General features: G+C 43.1%; 1 protein-coding gene across 1 annotated transcript; it reads left to right on the top strand.

Moving 5' to 3' along the window:
• Window positions 1–2,032: 2,032 nt before the first annotated feature.
• Window positions 2,033–10,913, top strand: ywhaz (tyrosine 3-monooxygenase/tryptophan 5-monooxygenase activation protein, zeta polypeptide). Its single transcript, XM_063009276.1, has 7 exons — window positions 2,033–2,107; window positions 3,897–4,200; window positions 6,725–6,848; window positions 8,202–8,365; window positions 8,716–8,811; window positions 9,639–9,766; window positions 10,813–10,913. The coding sequence occupies exons 2-6, from the start codon at window positions 3,910–3,912 to the stop codon at window positions 9,690–9,692; spliced, it is 729 nt and encodes a 242-aa protein (XP_062865346.1). The 5' UTR covers window positions 2,033–2,107; window positions 3,897–3,909; the 3' UTR covers window positions 9,693–9,766; window positions 10,813–10,913.
• Window positions 10,914–17,758: the final 6,845 nt, after the last annotated feature.

Below are 17,758 nucleotides of genomic sequence, written 5' to 3'. Positions count from 1 at the left end.
CACCAGACAATACATGGGATGTTTCTATCCATAGCAGGGTAATAACCCAGGTGCGACCAATCCTCCCACAGGCATGTGTCAGACGGTGGGGAAAACCCTATGCCTAAGGTTATAGTGGATCATTTGTTCATTCCCTTGGATCTCGACGTTCACATGAGCTGTTTCCTTATCTACATGAGTCCACACCATCGTTGCATCACCGGTTCTGATGAACGTTTCCTCTTCTCGCTCAGTTAGAGGATCTCTGTGAATATGGAGGATGTGAGGTGTGAGAAAGCCGGGAAGAACCGGTCCGGACCACATCCTCCTGTTAAAGAAAACAAGCGGCTACTGTTTTAGCTGGATTTGACCCTATTTCAGACCGTTTCCTCACAAACGCACCGTTTCCTTCCTCACATCGTGTGTTAGTGCTGCACAGGATGCAGCGCCACGACGACCCACAGAAGATGCTCACGGATCCTCCACCACAGAGTTCCAATACCTTACACACCAACACTCACTATATAAATACAAGTAAAGATGTGAAGGAACTCCAGCGTCCTGCACAGAGCCCTGACCTCACTTCCACTCAACAGCTCTGGGATGAACCGGAACACCAACTGATCAATCAGTGCCCAGTGCCCAGTGACCAGCCTTTTGTACTACTGAACGGGCACAAAACGGGCACAGACGCACTTCAAAGTCTCGTGAGAAGCTTCTCTGAAGTGTCGAAAAGATCACACAGAGTTAATTCTACGTATTATAATATCATTTGGTTTTGAAACAGGACGTCAGACAAGCTCACGGTCAGGTGTCCGAATACTTTCGGCTATTTAGTGTAAATAAACACCCAGGAAAAATTACTAAATTATTATTCTAAATATTTACTCTCACAAGCTCCCAAAAGCCTCATATTATTATAAATAATATTAATCAGTGAGTTAATCAGGTCATAGAGCAGTGTAATACTGTATGTTCATCATTTTAATACTTAATGTACAGAATAAAAAATCATTTATAGAATTAATCTAAGCCTATTCTATTCAAAAGTAAACACACACACACACACACACACACACAGAGAGAGATCAGCAGAAGCCTAATTCTGTGAAATACAGTACAGCCACCCTGTGTGGAGTGCTGTAGGGAAAGCATATACACTATCTGACCACCTGACCCTGAGCTTGTTGGACCACTCTTTTAGCAAGGCTTTCCACAATTCTTGTAGTGTGTCTGTAGGAATTTGTGCCCATTCGATTTATTCTTGTATTTATTATGTTGTTAACATCCTGTTTTACTCATGAAGAATTTAGTGTCACCAGTTTACCTCTCTTGCATGTTTTTGGACTGTGGGAGGAAACCCACACAGACCTGGGGAGAACATGCCAACTCCACACAGAACGGACCCGGACCGCCCCACCTGGGTATCGAACCCAGGACCTTCTTGCTGTGATGCGCCAGTGCTACCCACCGAGCCACCGTGCCGCCCGACCCATTCTATCAAAAGAACATAAACACACTTCATGTCTCTAACTGTGCACTTACAGTCAGCGGTAACAGGGTGTGTTCCTAATGAAGATGCCCAACAACACTGCTGCACCTGCTACACTCATGTCAAAAGAACATACCAAACTCATTACCATGTTATTACCATATTAGTGTAACTGCAGTGCTGAGAGAGGTCCATCAACCAAACATCATTCTGCCAATCAGTGGGTTCTATGGGGGTTCCTTTCGATTGATAAATGGGGTAAACAGGGGTGGTAAATACAAAGCAACTTATTGACTACAGTCCGTAATTGTATACCCACAAAATGAATCTAAATCGTAGATGTAGCTTATATAATAATCAACGAGTATTCGTACCAGATAGGTGTTCCTAATAAAGTGCTCAGTGTGTGTGTGTGTGTGTGTGTGTGTGTCTGTCTTTCATCTCTCGACCAATGAGATCATCGCACAAATTGAAGGGGCCGCGTTGCCATGGTAGCCTTTGACGTCAGCGCTGCCCTGCCCAGGCCCCTGCGGCAGTGAGCTGTGAGTGGGCGGGAAACCCCGTGGATCTGTCCGGGAAGAGCGCGCGGATTGTGAGTGTCAGCTGGGCGGCTGGAACATCACTGGTCTCCTTCAGGTTAGAACCGTTTTAATTCATTTTTATCCTTTTTTGGGTGATTTTGAAGCTTTTTAGACGTCTCTTATTTATCTGTGGTATTTTTTATTGTGCTTGTCTGTTACTGCCGACGTTTTTTAGTCATTAGATGGTAAATCTGGCTTGTGGACGGTGATGTACCGTAAGCTTTTGTGTGAGGCTAGGGCTGTTCGAATCATGAACCGTTGAAGTCGGTTCAGAATCTGATTCATTTGTCTGTACCAGGTGTGGAGAATATAGGGAGTCGATTCTTGTGGGCGCTTCTACACATCTATAAATACACGAAAAATAATACATAACATTAATATATAATTCTTATAGAACATTAACAGTGCAGTATTAATGAGATGATTAAAAATATTTTTATGGCTTATATAAAATTTTGACACACGTATTTACCTCAGTGTCTCAGAGCTGAACAGAAGAATGTCAGTTTATTTGGTTATAGTGTAAAATATCCTACATGTTATACGTTTTATATGCTTATATTGTTTTATTTCGATATTTATTTGCTCTATTTTCCTAAAAGGTGGAAAAAAAATCCTGTCAGGAATACGGCTTTGAATCATATTCACAGCTTGAGAGTCGACTCTCAATTTTCAAAGCCTTGAATTGAAGAGTCGACTCCCAGCCCTGTGTAAAGCTGTCTGTCACCAAATGAAAACAATAACCTTATTTACAGCTATGAAAACAGCCTAATTCAAGGACTTAATGCTATTTTAATCGTTAATAGATTAGTTTTATGTTTCGGACTGTGTTAAAAATGCTCCTAATGTTGGTCTGTCGGTTTGAAATGAAGCGGTGTGGAAGATTAGGCGTGTCTCCTAGTTCTGTACTACGGTTTATTAATATGTGTATTTAAGATATTTTTTATTTATATACTTACAGTTCTTAACAACAATAACACATACATACATAATATTCTGATGAATCCTTATATTATTAACTTATATGTTAAGGGTGTACATTACACGACATAATACAGCATGCATTTGGGTGGGAACTGTATTGTATTCAGACTCCAGTACATTCACATTTGAAATTAGAGAAGTTATAAGTTTACACAGACTTGTAAATGAATTCTGATATAGCAGTATTGAGATTTTTAATGATTTCTGCCGACTGTTCGTTTTGTGACCAAATAACTGATATACATGTCTCATAATTCCTCATTACTGATTATGATTAGCTATGGATGGAGTCTTCTGAACCCATATAAATAGGGTTAGTTTGACCGCACCCTGCAACTGTGGTCTCCTCCACCAGGGTGGAATATAAACGTAAACTGTTGCTAAATGTTCAGATCTAATCCAACAACCAAAAGCTTTTTCTTTGTTCATGAGCTCAGCAACAGACTTCAGCTGAACGTAAAAGTGCTGATGTGTGACCGTTTGATCCATCAGCTCTTGATTAGCTTAATGACCGGTGGTTTGTGGATCACAGCTCACAGTTCTGACACATTTCCTGTCGTAGCTCCTGGAACAAAGAGAACAGAACTTGTGTTACTATGAATGGAGATAGATACGCTAACATGGCAAGGAAACATAAGGAAGTGTGAGCTGGCTGTGTGGAAGTACGTTACGGAGACGCATTCCAGAGATGATCCGCCTTATAACTTTCATTAAGGTGTTTTAAAAGAGCCTAGGTGTCCACCTTAAATTCCTAATGACCTCAAAAAACCCTGCATGCCACGTCTCGTTGGTAGAAATCACACGCATTAAAGCTTATACACACACTAAACCGTCCTCGTCCTCTCGATTCTCCTCGGCAGGAAGCGAGCAGCTATGGACAAGAGTCAGCTTGTGCAGAAGGCCAAACTGGCCGAGCAGGCCGAGCGCTACGACGACATGGCGGCCGCGATGAAGGAGGTGACCGAGAAGGGAGAGGAGCTGACGGACGAGGAGAGGAACCTGCTCTCCGTGGCCTACAAGAACGTGGTGGGGGCGCGGCGCTCGTCCTGGCGGGTCATCTCCAGCATCGAGCAGAAGACCGAGGGAAGCGACAAGCAGCAGATGGCCAAGGAGTACCGCGAGAAGATCGAGGGCGAGCTGCAGTCCATCTGCAAGGACGTGCTGGTGAGGGCTAGTGAGAGATGAGACGGTAGTACCGGGTTGTTCTGAGCAGAAGTGTTAGAGCTTCTGGGGCTCTGTATGGTAGTATGAATGGTAGTATGAATGGTAGGTATGGTAGTATGTATGGTATGGTAGTATGAATGGTAGGTATGGTAGTATGTATGGTATGGTAGTATACATGGTATGGTAGTATGAATGGTAGTATGTATGGTAGGTATGGTAGTATGTATGGTATGGTAGTATGTATGGTAGGTATGGTAGTATGTATGGTAGGTATGGTAGTATGTATGGTATGGTAGTATGAATGGTATGGTAGTATGAATGGTAGTATGTATGGTATGGTAGTATGTATGGTAGTATGTATGGTATGGTAGTATACATGGTATGGTAGTATGAATAGTAGTATGTATGGTAGGTATGGTAGTATGTATGGTATGGAAGTATGTATGGTAGGTATGGTAGTATGTATGGTATGGTAGTATACATGGTATGGTAGTATGAATGGTAGTATGTATGGTAGGTATGGTAGTATGTATGGTATGGTAGTATGTATGGTAGGTATGGTAGTATGTATGGTAGGTATGGTAGTATGTATGGTAGGTATGGTAGTATGTATGGTATGGTAGTATGAATGGTATGGTAGTATGAATGGTAGTATGTATGGTATGGTAGTATGAATGGTAGGTATGGTAGTATGTATGGTATGGTAGTATGAATGGTAGGTATGGTAGTATGTATGGTATGGTAGTATACATGGTATGGTAGTATGAATGGTAGTATGTATGGTAGGTATGGTAGTATGTATGGTATGGAAGTATGTATGGTAGGTATGGTAGTATGTATGGTATGGTAGTATACATGGTATGGTAGTATGAATGGTAGTATGTATGGTAGGTATGGTAGTATACATGGTATGGTAGTATGAATGGTAGTATGTATGGTAGTATGTATGGTATGGTAGTATACATGGTATGGTAGTATGTATGGTATGGTAGTATACATGGTATGGTAGTATGAATGGTAGTATGTATGGTAGGTATGGTAGTATACATGGTATGATAGTATGTATGATAGTATATATGATAGTATATATGGTAGTATGAATGGTAGTATGTATGGTAGGTATGGTAGTATACATGGTATGATAGTATGTATGATAGTATATATGGTAGTATGAATGGTAGGTATGGTAGTATGAATGGTAGTATGAATGGTAGTATGAATGGTAGTATGTATGATAGTATATATGGTAGTATTCATGATATGGTAGTATGAATGGTAGTATGTATGATAGTATGTATGATAGTATGAATGGTAGTATGAATGGTAGTATGTATGATAGTATATATGGTAGTATTCATGATATGGTAGTATGAATGGTAGTATGTATGATAGTATATATGGTAGTATGAATGGTAGTATGAATGGTAGTATGTATGATAGTATATATGGTAGTATGAATGGTAGTATGAATGGTAGTATGAATGGTAGTATGAATGGTAGTATGAATGGTAGTATGAATGGTAGTATGAATGGTAGTATGTATGATAGTATATATGGTAGTATGAATGGTAGTATGAATGGTAGTATGAATGGTAGTATGAATGGTAGTATGTATGATAGTATATATGGTAGTATTCATGATATGGTAGTATGAATGGTAGTATGTATGATAGTATATATGGTAGTATGAATGGTAGTATGAATGGTAGTATGTATGATAGTATATATGGTAGTATGAATGGTAGTATGAATGGTAGTATGAATGGTAGTATGAATGGTAGTATGAATGGTAGTATGTATGATAGTATATATGGTAGTATTCATGATATGGTAGTATGAATGGTAGTATGTATGATAGTATATATGGTAGTATGAATGGTAGTATGAATGGTAGTATGTATGATAGTATATATGGTAGTATGAATGGTAGTATGAATGGTAGTATGAATGGTATGGTAGTATGAATAGTAGTATGTATGGTAGGTATGGTAGTATGTATGGTATGGTAGTATACATGGTATGGTAGTATGAATAGTAGTATGTATGGTAGGTATGGTAGTATGTATGGTATGGAAGTATGTATGGTAGGTATGGTAGTATGTATGGTATGGTAGTATGTATGATAGTATGTATGGTAGTATGGTAGCCCAAATTATAAAGACAAGATAAAGTAAGAAGGCAGAAAGATAATACATACATTGCCATAAAATGATACGTACGTGTTAATCATGGCATTAAATCCTAATAAATAAATATATTATAAATCCATCAGTACAGTTTATGTGATGTGAACGATTCTACTGTCTTAAGAAATAATAATTTTTTACAAAATTTGGACACCCTGGATGTTTTTGTTGACATTTAAACATGACAAATTTGGTGATATTAGGAAGTTGGGAGGGAAGGAGGGTGGGGTTGCAAAAATAGAATGAAAAAAGGGAAATATGATTTTGTGTGTGTGTGTGTGTGTGTGTGTGTGTGTGTGTGTGTGTGTGTGTGTGTGTGTGTGTGTGTGTTTATGCAGTATCTGTTGGACAAGTTCCTGATCCGCACCACCTTCCCAGCAGAGAGTCAGGTCTTCTACCTGAAGATGAAGGGCGATTATTACCGTTACCTGGCCGAGGTCGCCACAGGAGACGACAAAACCAGTGAGCTTTACTCTCTTACACTCTTCTGATCTTCTCATTCTGATACAGCCTGGAAAAATCTGCATTGAGCTTCAGACGGGTGTGAATCTGGGCGTCGGCGTCGCTCAAGCCAGTTAGTGTCTGTATAGGCGCCCGACCTGCCGACAGCACTGCCGCTACTCATGTAATATGTATAGTATAGACTTCTGAGACGGCTACCCGCTGCAGTTAGAAGCTTGAAATGTGCTAAGCGGTATAGAGAGAGCCGGATGTATATGATATGATATGATATATACATGAGAGATCAGATGCAGCAGATCTGATCAGCTTGAAGACCTGAGGCACTTTGATCAGGATCAGGCTGTTATGCTTAGTTGAAGTCTCTTCTGTGACAGCAGTGGTGCCAGTCAGGTGCCCATGCTCCTGTCTACAGTTGGAACTGGACTTTGGAGCGACGGAAAAAGGTCGAGATGAGATTCTAACCCTGCTGGTAACATCCTGGTACCAGATACCACAAGACTCCTGATGTCTCGGAGGGTTTTAGGCGGGTGGTCCTGATGGTCTTTGGGTTATTGGTGTATGATCTTGGATCCACACTGTGGCCGAACCCCCTTCAGTTCCCATTTTCTGTGTTAATCCATCACAAAGCAGCCACCAAATCCCAGCTTCGATGTCAGAACGGAATGCCTCCTCCTCTTCCTCCCCCTCAAAAGCACGGGGCCCGAGCGGGCGAGGTCCACGCCTCGGGGCGAGCGTCTGAGGTCTGACGGGTTCGTTGCGTTCTTTGCCTCCCGTTTCGTGCTTCCCGTGTGGAGCGTCGTACCCACCCACCCGTCCACGCGTGCACCGACTCGTCCGGCTTCCCGCGGCAGGTCTCGGCTCGCGCGCGCAGGGGCGCGGCCCGGCCCGGCCTCCCGGATCCGCCGCGCACTCGTTTTGACTTCGGGGCGAAAGCGCTCGTGTCCCGACGGACGGGTCGGGGCGGGAACTGCGTGGTGTGTCACCTCGGGAAGCACCAGCGCGTTAGTTATTTATAGATGTAGGCCGGGGAACGGGAGACGAGGAAAAGCGGAGAGCAGCGTGGCGTACGGAGACTCGCTCTCTGCTGTCTGTGTATCGGGGCGTGTCGGGAAACGAGGAACTCGGTCTCAGTCGTGTCCTGTCGTGTTTGTGTGGGCGCATCATCCCCCCCCCCCCCCCTCTCGCTGCAGAAATGCGACCTCTGCTGGCCGGTGCAGGATTTGCGTAGGGCACAGTGTGATCCTGAAGGACAGATTGGTCTTTGGGGTTTAGAACGAACGGTCGGACGAGCTTATGGTCATGTGTCCGTACGTTTTCCGTCCGATCCTTGACGTCTTCTCGTCTTCCTTCCAGACATCATCCAGAAGTCTCAGGACGCGTATCAGGGCGCGTTCGACATCAGCAAGGACAACATGCAGCCCACCCACCCCATCCGGCTGGGCTTGGCCCTCAACTTCTCCGTGTTCTTCTACGAGATCCTCAACTCGCCCGAGCAGGCCTGCGAGCTGGCCAAGAAGGTGAGGGGGAACGTAGTTTAGGACCTGGGGTGGTCGTTTCGCTCCACCGTGAGCCTCTGCGGCTTTCCTCGGGCCAGAGCGGGGCTGGCTCGAGCGCCGGATGAGCCACAGCGGACACGAGTGCAGTTCCTGACCGCCGGTCGTGTGATGTAAGGGGAAGAAGAACTGCATTCGTGTCTTTACAGAGAGTGTATGATAGTAACCTGTCCTCCGCCGGCACCCCGAGTTCCTTCCTGTGGTTAGGCCGGAAGAGGATGTGGTGCCACGGCTTCTCTCAGACAGTTCTCTAACCCGTTTTCTGAGCGTGTGCGATATATCGTGAAGTGATCGTAATCGTCCTCGTGTTCCAGGCTTTCGACGACGCCATTGCCGAGCTGGACCAGCTGACCGAGGACTCGTACAAAGACAGCACGCTCATCATGCAGCTCCTCCGAGACAACCTGACAGTAAGGACGCCTTTTCTTTCTGCTTGCTATGTCGAGCAGAGTGTCCTGCACATTCGTCTAACAGCGCATTTAGGATCTATCATTTAAAACGTTCATAAAACCTCCCAATAAGGCTGAAATAATAGTATTTATTTACTCAGTCCTGGCGCCCAGGTGAGCGCAGCGTGATATTCCACTAGCACACCAGCCCCGAGATCCTTACGCACAGCCCTTAGCTGAACCCTTTACCACCCTTGCACTCTGCACAGACACCTCTCTATCCACCGATCAGGGTCCTTACACAGCGTTCGTTCGAAGACCCCGCCCACGTATTCCGGTCATCCTGCCCTGAACTCCTCGGTTCGAGACTCGGCGCCATCCAGCGGGCATGATTGGCAGAGCCTGAAGGGAGGAAAGACCGGTGTGTAAGGACCCTGATTGGTGGATAGAGAGGTGCAGGGTGCATGGGTGGAAAAGGGTTCCTCTAGGGGCTGAGCACGGGTGAGGAGCAGTACATCCACCTCACCTACAATCGGGGATCCACCAGCAGCGGGAGACGGATTGAGTACGATAAACTGGGAGAAAAATATAGTCTCAGTCCTGTTACTCATATGCAGCTCATCTTCCACTTGTAGAAATGAAACGAAGGTGCCCGAGATTCGACCAAAACACATTCTGAGGAGTTTAGTGTGTGTGTGTGTCCGTGTTGGACAGAGATAAGAGAAAAAACGTATTTTAACAGAACAGAACGTAACAGAAACGTATTTTTTGGTTCCGTGTGCATGTGACTGGTGTATTTTATGGAACCGAGTGTGTAACTCTCTGTGTGTGTGTGTGTGTGTGTGCAGCTGTGGACTTCGGACAATCAGGAGGAGACGGAGGAGCCACGAGAAAACAACTAACACTACTAACAGAACGTGCAGGAGTCTGATACACACTCCCTGCTACTCCTCACCAGCCTCTGCCATTCACACCTGTGTGTGCACGTTTGTATACGAGCGGAAGTGACTGAATGAGTGTGTGTGTGTGTGTGTGTGTGTGTGTGTGTGTGTGTGTGTGTGTGTGTGTGTGTGTGTGTGAGATCTGAAGGTCTGGAGAATTGGTCGTTCCTCTGGGTATTAAACACAGGGAGGGAGGGGGGGGGGGTCGGTTTTAGTATACTGGACGCGTGTGAGCTTTATACGTACAAGTTACCGTCGTTTTGATACGTGTGTGTGTGTGTGTGAGAGAGAGAGAGTGAGAGCGCGCGAGTGTGTGTGTGTGTGTGTGTGTGTGTGTGTGTGTGTGTGTGTGTGTGTGTGTGTGTGTGTGAGTGGGTTCAGTTAGATTCCAAACTGAGCCGCTCCGAGCTTCAGACCGCTGGACGTATGTGCCGAGGTCAGATCCCAACACCGCCATGGTTCAGTTCGTCACGGCGTACGACGGCCGTGGCGGTTTCCCAGTCGCCATGACGACGTATCGAATTGGCACAGCGGCGCAGACCGCGCGTCTCGAAATTCACAGTACGGGACTGCTCGTCGGCACATACCGATACGTGTGCTTACTTTCCCCGGGTAGTGTAGGACGCCCTCGAATCGGCCACACCGTCACGAAGTCCGGCGGCTTTGTTCGCTGGTACGGTAAACGTGCGTCGGAAATTCGTCGTCTGTGGCGCGTCTAGCTCCTGTCGGCGACCCTGATGGTTTTATCTGCTCCATCGTGGGGTTTAAATTCCAGACGGTCCTTTCGGGAACCTGTTTGAAGCCGACCGTAATTCTCCCACCTTCCTGCCCCTCGATTTTTGGGGTTTTCTTACCAGGAACGCTGGGACAAAACTATCATCCTTCAATGAGTCGCTGACCCACCGCGTTTTGCGGGTCTCCGGTCGACCCCACTCGGAGCACTGGCCGATTTCAGGGCGTTCCCTGCTGCCGTTAGGTCTTTTATTTTGTACTACTTTCATCTCTTCTGTGCTTGTGTAGGATGCATGTGGCTCAGGCCAGTTAATCAGGGTAAATTAAGGTTCTTTCTCTTCTGCTCTAGCTAGAGTCGTGGTTCTGTACGGAGCGCCGTCGCTAGTGTCGCGTTCTCAATGGTTTGGGATTCATTTCAGCCAAAATAAAAGGAAAAGAAGTTCAAGTGAAGCCGCCGCGTCCGTCTGTCTTTATTTACCGCCGTCGTCACCTTTAACACACACACGGTCGTGTAGTACGTCTTTAATATACGTCTCTATATAACAGAGTCATCCATCCATCACTGACTGTTCATTCATCCAATAATTTATCCATTTATAGATCACTTCATCTGTCCCTCAGTTTGTCCATCAATCTGTCCATTCATTCATCTGTTCATCTATACATCTATTCATCAATCTATACATCCATCAATCTATACATCCATCAATCTATACATCCATTCATTCATTAATCTATACATTCATCCATCAATCTATACATTCATCAATCTATACATCCATTCATTCATTAATCTATACATTCATCCATCAATCTATACATTCATCAATCTATACATCCATTCATTCATTAATCTATACATCCATTCATCAATCTATACATTCATCAATCTATACATCCATCCATGAATCTATACATCCATTCATTCATTAATCTATACATCCATCAATCTATACATCCATTCATTCATTAATCTATACATCCATTCATTAATCTATACATCCATCAATCTATACATCCATCAATCTATACATCCATTCATTAATCTATACATCCATCAATCTATACATCCATTCATTCATCAATCTATACATCCATTCCTTCATTAATCTATACATCCATCCATCAATCTATACATCCATTCATTCATTAATCTATACATCCATTCATTAATCTATACATCCATCAATCTATACATCCATCAATCTATACATCCATCAATCTATACATCCATTCATTAATCTATACATCCATCAATCTATACATCCATTCATTCATCAATCTATACATCCATTCCTTCATTAATCTATACATCCATCCATCAATCTATACATCCATTCATTCATTAATCTATACATCCATTCATCAATCTATACATCCATTCATTAATCTATACATCCATCAATCTATACATCCATTCATTCATTAATCTGTCCATTAATTTATTTGTTCATCTATACATCTATCTATTCCTTCATTAATCTATACATTCATCCATTGATCTCCACATTCATCCATTACCATCCAGCCAATCATCTATCACTCTATACATCCATTAATCTATACACCTATAAATTAATTCATTAATCTAAACATCCATACATCTATTTATTCGTTACTATTCATCCAGTCATCCATCACTGTCCATTCATTCATTTATCCATCCATACATTATTCTGTCTGTTCATCCATCAGACTATTAGTCCATTCATTTATCCATCACTATACTATACATCCACACATCTATACATTTATTAATATATTCATCAATCTGTTTAATCTTGAGCTCTTAATGCTTTGATCTTGTGGTCATCAAGGTTGAAGGGGTCATGTACACCAGCCATGTTTACAGTGGGGCCCCGGGGCCACACAGGTCCTGTAACTAGATCTTAAAGGGCCCGGCGTTCCTCACCATTATTTTACACTCCAGTCCAAACGTGTCTGACTTTATACACCTCAAGCACCGAGGTTCTCTTTCAAATTCTGCATCTATTAGAGGATAAAGCCGAGGGTTCGAACCTTAACGTGTAAAACTCCGAACGTCTCGGGGATCCTTCATTTAGCTTCAGTTTTACTCTCAGACATATTTCATTATAATTAAATATTATAATTATTATGTTTAACCCAACAGTTCAGTTCAGTTCAGTAATACAGATCAAGAACAATCAGGAACGTTTTCACACACCGTCCCAATTCCAAGTGAAAATAAGAGCAATTTATTTTCTTTTACATAAAATACATCAAATTAAAGTGTGTACAAATCTTCCACATGTTTTTTCACCAAGTAATTGAGGGTTAAGGGCCCTGCTCAAGGGCCCAACAGTGGCAACCTGGCAGTGGTGGGGCTTGAACCAGCGACCTTTCCATTACTAGTCCAGCACCTTAACCACTAAGCTACACCCGCCCACACTGTTCAGTAAATAAACATTCATAAACATTCATTGTGTGTTAAATTGGGCAGGAGTTTATTCCCTCTAGAGGGCGTGTTCACTAAATGTTAAGGGTTCTTTTTTACTTCTTACATTTAAATTAAGAGTTTTGCATGTTCACCTTTTGTCCATGTGGGCTTTTTCCAGTTAAGTCTGGTTTACTGTCATGCTGGAAGCTTGCAGAAGGTGGATTAGTTGCTTTAAATAAATAACCCCAGTGTGTGAGGGAGTGTATTCTTCCAGAACATTCTCTCACACTTAGGGTGTGTCTGAGTCGGTTCCAGCTAATAACGCTGGAATGTTTCACATGGTTGTGTGTGTGTGTGTGAGAGTGTGTGTGTGAGAGTGTGTGTGAGAGTGTGTGTGAGAGTGTGTGTGAGAGTGTGTGAGAGTGTGTGAGAGTGTGTGTGAGAGTGTGTGTGTGTGTGAGAGTGTGTGTGTGAGAGTGTGTGTGAGAGTGTGTGTGAGAGTGTGTGTGAGAGTGTGTGAGAGTGTGTGTGTGTGTGTGTGAGAGTGTGTGTGAGAGTGTGTGTGAGAGTGTGTGTGTGTGTGGTTCAGTTTACTGAATGATCCCATTATGACTCATGAGACACACAATGGGCCTCGTCCTATTACAAAAAAACAAACTGACCACGTAGCGGAAGTGAGGTAGCATTTTTCAGTGGGGGTCATAAGCTTCTTTAGTTTATCACACAATTTGCCAAAAGTATTTGGACACCTGTTCATGAGCATGTTTGGAATCATGTTTATTTAAAACCAAACCATGCCTCTCCACCCACCTGAGGAGGCTTTGGTCCATGTCTGTGGGGACTCTGTGCTCAGTCGGTCAAATAAAACACTCAGATCTGATGTTGGATGTGAAGTCCTGGCTTGTGATAGGCATTCCAATTCATCCTACAGGTGTTCAATGTGATTAAGGTAAGGACTGGAGTTCCTCTGCATCAGACCAGTCAAACCAAACCATGTCTTTATAGAGCTCGTGTTGTGCACCGGGGCACAGTCATGCTAGAACAGGAAAGGACCTTCCCTAAACTAAGTAAAAAAGCATGTCAAACTTAGGAAAGGTGTCCACATACTTTTGGCTGGTTGCAGAATGGTGACCGCAACTGTGAGGAAAAACAATCATATTTACATTATTTTAAAGTAAACACTGCGTTCTATATTTCTACCACCGAGGGGCATTTTAGAGCAGCTCATCCAATCCACCCTCTGCATGGCGTCGGTCACCACATGGACACGAGGAGAACATGCAAAATTGCCCAGTTTTGCTTGAAGGCTTCGGATTTTGTTGCCTGATAAACAGCAAACTGATACGTTTCTATTAACTCATTCATTTTACTCATGTTGACCCTGATCAGGGTCACAATGAATCCAGAGCCAACCAGACGAATCACAGTGTAAGACAATAACACACCGTGGACGGAGAATCATTCATGCCTAGGGCTAATTTTGCACAGCCAATCCACCTTCTGCATATTATCAAGTGGACGGAGGCCAGACTCCTCACAGACGGTGATTAAAGGTAAGGATTGAACCCAGGTCATTGGGATCCATGCTGCTGTGTGACACCCACGCTACCAGCTGTGCCAGTCTACTCCCAGTGCATCTGTAACAGCTGTAACAGGTTCCACTCTGCAGGACGGCCTTCCACAAGATTCTGGAGTGTATCTGTGGGAATTTGTGCCCATTATATCATTAAAATTTTCAGCACTTAGCGGACGCTTTTGTCCAAAGCGACTTACAGAACTGTGACGGTATATTATCTAAGCAATTGAGGGTTAAGGCCCCTGCTCAAGGGCCCAACAGTGGCAACCTGGCGGTGGTGGGGCTTGAACCAGCAACCCTTTGGTTACTAGTCCAGCACCTTAACCACTAGGCTACAACTCCCCTATCAAAAGAGCTCCTGTGAGGTCAGACGCTGGTGTTGTATTTGAAGGCCTGGCTTGCAATCTACATTCCGATTCATCTCGCATGTGTTCAGTGGAGTGGAGGGCAGGTAACTCATAAAACTATGTCTGTATGGGCCGCGCCCAAACTGTTAGCACTAAGCTGGAGGGGAGGTATATAATTTATTTAATACACCTGTTAACAATGGGTGTGTCTGAAACACCTGACCTTCGGAGGAGTGTTCACATACTTTTAGTACTCTGTGTGCACGTTTGGGTTGCAGTATGTGTGGTATTTACGAACCAGAACTGATGCGTCACTAGTTTATACAAGTTGGACTAGTACTCATAAGCTTGCCGGTTCAAGCCCCACCAGTTTGCCACTGCTGGGCCCCTGAGCAAGGCCCTTAACCAATTGCTTGGATTGTACACCGATGAGCCATAACATTAAAACCACCTCCTTGTTTCTACACTCACTGTCCATTTTATCAGCTCCACTTACCATATAGAAGCACTTTGTAGCTCTACAATTACTGACTGTAGTCCATCTGTTTCTCTACATGCGATGGTCAGGACCCCCACAGGACCCCCACAGAGCAGGTATTATTTAGGTGGTGGATGATTCTCAGCACTGCAGTGACACTGACATGGTGGTGGTGTGTTAGTGTGTGTTGTGCTGGTATGAGTGGATCAGACACAGCAGCGCTGCTGGAGTTTTTAAACACCTTACTGTCACTGCTGGACTGAGAATAGTCCACCAACCAAAAATATCCAGCCGACAGCGCCCCGTGGGCAGCGTCCTGTGACCACTGATGAAGGTCTAGAAGATGAGCGACTCAAACAGCAGCAATAGATGAGCGATCGTCTCTGACTTTACATCTACAAGGTGGACCGACTAGGTAGGCGTGTCTAATAGAGTGGACAGTGAGTGGACACGGTGTTTAAAAGCTCCAGCAGCGCTGCTGTGTCTGATCCACTCATACCAGGACAACACACACTAACACACCACCACCATGTCAGTGTCACTGCAGTGCTGAGAATCATCCACCACCTAAATAATACCTGCTCTGTGGGGGTCCTGACCATTAAAGAACAGGGTGAAAGGGGGCTAACAAAGCATGTAGAGAAACAGATGGACTACAGTCAGTAATTGTAGAACTACAAAGTGCTTCTATATGGTAAGTGGAGCTGATAACATGGACAGTGAGTGTAGAAACAAGGAGGTGGTTATAATGTTATGGCTGATCGGTGTGTACTGTCAAATGCCACAAATGTAAATGTGCTGTGTTCTGATTGTGCAGTCTGTGCTGCCCCCTAGTGGTGAAATTAAGGGACGCAGGAAAGTTCGTGTTGTGAATGAAGCCTTTTGTCTATAAATCTACAGTATATTTTAAACTATAGAAAAAAATATTTTTATTATTATTTGGATAGTAATTAACACCTAAAATAAAATAAAAACGAGGAGGTGAATTATTAAACAAAATTATTAACGTTTTAAAAATATGTAGATCATTTTAATATTAAATGAATCCATAATTCTTCCTCTACTTCATCTGGTAAAAAATGTCATTAAATAATTTTATTTTAATTATTTGAGGTATGTTCCAAGGAGGCACAATGTTCTGCTGTTAAAAGACTAGTGATCAGAAGGTTTCTGGTTCAAATCCCACTGCCGACTGGGTTTGCTCTGTTAAGTATCTAAACAAAACCTTTAACATTTAATCAGTCGTGATTGTAAGTCACTTTGGATAAAATCATCTGCTAAATTGTGATTGTAAATATTTAAGAAAGGTTTGAGTGATTTGTTTATTTACTAAGAAGTGAATAATGCTTCTTGAACAGCCTCTTTTTTTGACGGGGATGTTCACTGAGCCACTTGCCACATGCAGCTGAGGTGGTGTCCACACTTTTACACTATGGTTGTATTATTAATGTATTTTAGAATGTGTCCTGCAAGACAGAAGGTTCAGAAACACACATTTAATAGTCAGTGCTGGCCAAGGAGAACTGTAGACTAGCACACGCTTCCTCAATACATGTGAAGCCATCAGATTCTTTTTCCAGCCAGTGGCGAATTACTACATACCACATGTAACTATATATAACACGTACAGAGGAACACGCTATGTTGAAATATTCTTCCACCACTCATACAGACACCATGACCAGACAGTGCGTGTTGCTGTTGCTCAAGTAATGAGGTGGTTATACATGTGGCGTAACCTTTTTCCTTCAGTACACAAAATTATCATTACTTTGATTATGCTTTGTGTCTCCTAATGTTTTTATGGTCGTATTGTACAGTTTATATACAATCTGAAACCATTTACAGTGTCTTATATGCTTCAAGTGATTCAGATGAGAAATCTTATTTATATGTAAATATTGGAGATTATTTTCTATGGTGTGAGCGATGATTTCTAGATGTATTTTATATTTATCCTGCTGATCTGGCACTCGTTACTTGTTGGCAAGATTAGCTTCATAGCTTGTTGAGGCTGATTGTATCTTTGATAAGGGGAGCAAAGCTGTTTTTTTTCTGCAATCAGATCAATACTGAGTAATCCTATCAGGATTGTCTGATAAACGGGTCAAAATCTCTTTAATCAAACCAGTTTCTGCTCATAGAGACAAAGAATATTGTGTTTACAACATTTCCTGACAATCTCAAAGTTACATTACTGGGTTAAAGTGCACAGATCTAATAAGAAGGGTTGCCAAAAAAAAATCACATTCCCAGAGGTTTTATGCACCACTTTTATTTAAGAAGCTTTAAAAGTGCTGCTTTCATGATTAGAGTTTAAAAAAAAAAACACTACAAATCAAAAACTGAAACATCCTATTCAAGCCCTTTGTTCAATAATTTGGAAATGCCTCTTTGGCAGCAATTCTCTACAAGTTTGGGCAGTTCATCCCATTCTTCATGGCCAGTCCTCTCAAGCTAGTGTGTGCAAATTGCAATCTTCAGGTCTTTCCACTG

The sequence above is a fragment of the Trichomycterus rosablanca genome, chromosome 2 (assembly GCF_030014385.1).
Source record: "Trichomycterus rosablanca isolate fTriRos1 chromosome 2, fTriRos1.hap1, whole genome shotgun sequence".
Lineage (NCBI taxonomy): Eukaryota > Metazoa > Chordata > Actinopteri > Siluriformes > Trichomycteridae > Trichomycterus > Trichomycterus rosablanca.
This window is presented reverse-complemented; position numbering and strand designations above follow the sequence as displayed.